Raw genomic sequence first — 4,901 nt, 5'->3', positions numbered from 1 at the left:
GCTGAAAGTTGTGAGATTATTTTTCAAAAAAATTGAGTGCCATTTAAAAGATTATTCTCTTACGAGTAATATTTTTCATACACAAATTTAAAAATCAAATTCTGAAATGATGATAGGAGACTTAGTTTAGATTGGGGCATACTGGTAATTGGGATTGCATGATTTTAAGTAGGCAAAGCCAATAGGCCCATTGAGGAAGCTCAGTCAACTGAGAAGAGAAGCTTAAAACGGCTCTTGTTTTTGGGCCTTGGAATGCGACCCATTAAAAACATTTTGAGAATTGGGAATTTGTTTCCCGCCTCAAAGCGCAAACTCAAAACTTAAAAATCAATTAGTCTGCCACGCTGGCGATCCACGAGCACCCTTGCTCAGCTAATCACTGGGTAGCTCAGTCTCTATATAAAGCCAAGCCACTTGCTCGTACTCACAAGTCCCCATCATTTTCGTCACCAGTTCATATTTCTCTGCAAATTCAAATCTGTCATTTCCGCCATGAGTTCCGAGGCTACGGTAACGACGGCTAAGGGTGGCAGGGGCAAACCTAAGGCCAAATCGGTGTCTAAGTCTCATAAAGCCGGCCTTCAGTTTCCCGTCGGCCGCGTCGCCCGTTATCTTAAGATTGGTCGCTACGCTCAGCGCGTAGGATCTGGATCCCCTGTGTATCTCTCTGCCGTTCTTGAGTACCTCGCGGCTGAGGTTTGTAATTTTATGCCTCCTTCGTTTGCCAATGGTTTTATATTACTAGTATTTTATTCAATTTTGTATTTGTTTATAATCATTTGCTGTATCTAGGTTCTGGAACTGGCTGGGAATGCTGCCAGGGATAACAAGAAGAGCAGGATTATACCTAGGCACATTCAACTTGCTGTGAGAAACGATGAGGAATTGAGCAAGCTGCTAGGTTCTGTCACTATTGTAAGTGGGGGTGTGCTGCCGAAAATCCATCCCAATTTATTGCCCAAGAAGAATCTAAAAGACAAACCTGAAGTTGGCTCTGCGAGTCAGGAGTTTTAGACGCGATCCACAGCTTAGCTAGTTATCTATCAAAAGTTTGAAGTAAATTATCTTTTGCTTCTTTCTTCTCAACTGATAAGTAGGGTGTAGTGGCGTCTTTGTATATCCATATTTTCCAAATTAAAGAAATTTAATTTGTTCTGGTCAATGCATTTGTCTTGAATTTGCCGAAACGCAAATCGACATCGTTGATGGACTCGATATTCTTGCTTTTTATTTTTTGTCTATAAAATCTCGAGATCATCGGCTTTGAGGGAACTCTGCAAAGTTACTAATAACGTTTGTTCAGGGTCTCCTGTTTGGCGGAAAGGGCTTTTATTTTGTTCCAAAGGAAATGGAAATATAATTTCTATTAACATTCAAATCAAGGTGGTCCGAGTAATTTAAATTGTGGAGAGTGATAAACAGAATGAGTGATCACAAAATGCTTTGGCCAGGACTGATGGTATAAAGTTGGCTTAAATATATGTCGTCAAACGTTACTGTCATCGTTATTGTTAATTGGGGTATGATTAAGGTTCGCGCGAATAAGCTTTCTAATTTCTTTCGGCCTGTATTGAGAAAATAGAAAAGGAAATAAAAAGAATATGACATAAAAATTTCAAAAGTATCAATCAATTTAAATCAGATGCGTGAGGTGCTTTGCCTTGATCTTGCGTTGGTTCTAGTCTGCGGCATTCCACGATGGCAATCCGAGCCGCTTAATTGTAACCAATCAGATACTGCCATTTGTTGCAGAGTTTTGCACAATTTGTGTATTGGTCCTCTCGGCTTTAAATCTCGGAGCGCTTAACCGAGAGGGGAGAAGTCCAGACAGAGGAACACTCCGACGGAAACGAAACCGAATAGTGCCTTCATTCTCTGATTGCTAAACCCTAGTTTGACTCTTCGAAGGCCGTCTGCGCGACGATGAGTTCCACGGGATCAGCCAAAGGTGGAAGGGGTAAGCCCAAATCCTCTAAGTCTGTTTCTAGGTCTCAGAAGGCTGGTCTTCAGTTTCCCGTTGGCCGCATCGCCCGATTTCTTAAGGCCGGTAAGTACGCCGAGCGTGTTGGTGCCGGTGCTCCCGTCTATCTCGCTGCCGTATTGGAATATCTTGCCGCTGAGGTCAGTCTCCGGTCTCCCGTGCGATCTTCGATTTGTGTTATCCCATTATTGTCTGTTTGTTCGTCACGATATTTTATGTTTAGTTCTTCAAATAGATTTGATGTATTCGCATTGGATAAGTGACGACTCCATTCCGTCCAATGCAATACAGTTGTTCTGTTTTTTTGGTTTTTCCGTGAGATTCCCTGAATCCACATGCTGCTAGCTTCGTTTTTATAGAAGGGAGTTCCGAAATCTCATGCTCGGGGAATCGGGGGGTTAATCGAGAACGAAATTTTTTTAAACAATATATAAGTTTGCGAGTATGGATTTGATTTCTTGGTTTTGACTACTGAGGTAAATTACGTGGTATCATTTCTATTAAGTCCGCGGGAAACAATGCAAACAAAGCAAGACATGAATTATGATACTAAGCTATCAATTCTCATCTTGTCATTGACAGTCTATAGTATAATTTGCTTTGTCTTTTTAAGTTTTTCAGTGAAGAACTGGCTTTGGTTTGAATATTCTGGTTCAATGGCATTCGTGTTTAGAGATTGTTAATGAAGCCAAGACGGAGAAGCAGTGAGAAGGATTTTTTGTTGATTTTCTCAGTTAGGGGACTCGCATCGCATTGTCATAATGTCATCTAATCTTCAATCGTTTCTCGATATATGCATACTTTTAAGTTTAATCTATGGGAGGATTTTCCCCCATGGCAATCATGCTGATGGATGGTGTGAATTCATTATTTGTTGCATGTGCTGTTGTGTTACAGGTTCTTGAGCTTGCTGGCAACGCTGCTAGAGATAACAAGAAGAATCGCATTGTTCCAAGGCATATTCAGCTTGCAGTCCGTAATGATGAGGAGTTAAGTAAGCTCTTGGGATCCGTCACTATTGCTAATGGTGGTGTTTTGCCAAATATCCATCAAAATCTCTTGCCCAAGTCGATGGGGAAAGGAAAAGGCAATATTGGATCAGCATCCCAAGAATTCTAAGCTTCCACCACCCCGGAGTTACAGACTTGAAAGTCTGAGCTTGTTACGATGGAATCTGTTTGGCTGCATTTTACATTTTTTTATGTGATAAGAACATATTTTACATGAATCCTTTGCTCCCTTTTCATCAAAGAATACATAGCTTTTACAGTTGGGATCAGTAAAAGAGAGAAAAATATGATGTTCAACGTCTTGGGAGGTTTTGTTTCAATTGTAATCCATATGATCAGTGGAATGATATGCACCTTTTTGCCAACTTAAAGATGTCTTCACCGCTGTCGCTTTCAAGACGAGTTAAGCTTTGGAGAACCAGGCAAATTTTCGCGTTTTAAGCAATGGATAAAATTCTGTGAAGAGTTATGGTGAATGTTTTGAAGCTACAATCTGGTTGCTGCTGCTGGAGCAGTAGAAAAAGCAAATGCTGAAATCTGAATATAGGATGGCTATCGCTGTGGAAATATTTGGCACATTCTTCGTGTTCATTCCATCGAGCTAGTGAGGATCGTTGTGGGGTTATGGCTTTGGTTCCTGAGGCCGAGTCCCCATAATTATGCGAACTGTTGGATGTCATCTTAGCAAAAAAATTGAAAATTGATTTCTCAACTCATGGCTCCTGCGGTCTGTGCCAATCATCAGTAACCGCCACCCTATTTTTAAGTTGTTGCGACTGAGCAATGGCTTTCCGCCACTATATCAATGCTAGAATAATTTTTGCGGAAATTGAGATGAAAATAAAAATGAACACAAATTTTAGCAGATTAATTTTATGAATTTATTTCTGATATACTCCAGGAAGAATTGAAAATGGTGTTCTCTTTCTATGTTGAGTTAGAGAAATGAATGAGACAAGGATGGATTAAAAAAAAAAAAAGCAAATGACTGTAATGTTTTTAAAATATTCAATTATATATAGTTTTAAGTATTAACTTTATAATTAATCGCCATGAAATTTGTGAGATGCGGTGCAGCCTCTATTATGTGTCTAGTAAATTGAGATAAACCAGGGGATGATGTGTGGCTAGGGGATGTAGCTTAAATGGTAGAGCTCTCGCTTAAAGTGCTTGGGAGAGGTACAGGTTCGATTTCCCTGAACTTCGGCGTTCAAGTATAGTATGAACCTGGCCCCTAATCTAGCACCACATTTTGACTGCCATGTAGAAGAGCATTGCCTGTAGAGCACATATCAATTGTATCACATATTAGATGCAACTAATTCTAATGAATGACAAATGTTAGGAATCATTGTGCTGTGCTGTGCTGTGCCTGATGAATATCTATATTGTTTTACGTTCATCTAATCTAAAATTGTTTTCCCTTTATTCTGCTAGGTTGGGTATTTTTGAGTTGCAGCACGTCATCATGGTGTTGAAAACGCCTCCAAACTTTTTGGAAAATCACTCATATTGTCATTCCTTTATCTTGCTCATTTTTGAGTGACACAAAATCATTTTCCTTCGATTGATTTGCAGACAAAAACTCATTTATCGGTCATCCTCTGAAGCTTTCCCTCCCATTCCAGGCTTTTTTTTTTTCTTACCAAAGGGGGAATAATTTCATCCATGAAAATGGAAGTACAGAAGAGAAAAAGTCACAAGTCACAGTGGCAAAGACCTATAGAACAAAATACAAATCAAAATAAAGCATTAACCAATGCCTCCCTATAATTGTTGGTCATGGGACGCAAAAAATTACTTCTATCAGGTTACTGAATCATGCAAGTGGTAACATAATAGAGGGAGTGGGGGTTGAGTAAGACAACCAAGATGGTCGACACCCTTTAAGAAAATTTCCATTGGAGTCC

The 4,901-nt window shown here is 39.7% G+C and overlaps 2 protein-coding genes across 2 annotated transcripts; both read left to right on the top strand.

Moving 5' to 3' along the window:
- The first annotated feature begins 433 nt into the window (after positions 1–433).
- On the top strand, positions 434–1,162 carry LOC129291546 (histone H2AX-like). The gene is made up of 2 exons (XM_054928976.1): positions 434–696; positions 793–1,162. The coding sequence occupies exons 1-2, from the start codon at positions 493–495 to the stop codon at positions 1,012–1,014; spliced, it is 426 nt and encodes a 141-aa protein (XP_054784951.1). The 5' UTR covers positions 434–492; the 3' UTR covers positions 1,015–1,162.
- A 556-nt stretch (positions 1,163–1,718) lies between these two features.
- LOC129291184 (histone H2AX-like) lies at positions 1,719–3,356 on the top strand. The gene is made up of 2 exons (XM_054928420.1): positions 1,719–2,121; positions 2,879–3,356. Exons 1-2 carry the CDS (start codon positions 1,924–1,926, stop codon positions 3,098–3,100), a joined length of 420 nt encoding a protein of 139 aa, XP_054784395.1. The 5' UTR covers positions 1,719–1,923; the 3' UTR covers positions 3,101–3,356.
- The last annotated feature ends 1,545 nt before the right edge of the window (positions 3,357–4,901 follow it).

Source organism: Prosopis cineraria, unplaced genomic scaffold, assembly GCF_029017545.1.
Source record: "Prosopis cineraria cultivar Desert tree isolate PC_DT_omini unplaced genomic scaffold, ASM2901754v1 PC13, whole genome shotgun sequence".
In the NCBI taxonomy this organism is placed as follows: Eukaryota; Viridiplantae; Streptophyta; class Magnoliopsida; order Fabales; family Fabaceae; genus Prosopis; species Prosopis cineraria.
This window is presented reverse-complemented; position numbering and strand designations above follow the sequence as displayed.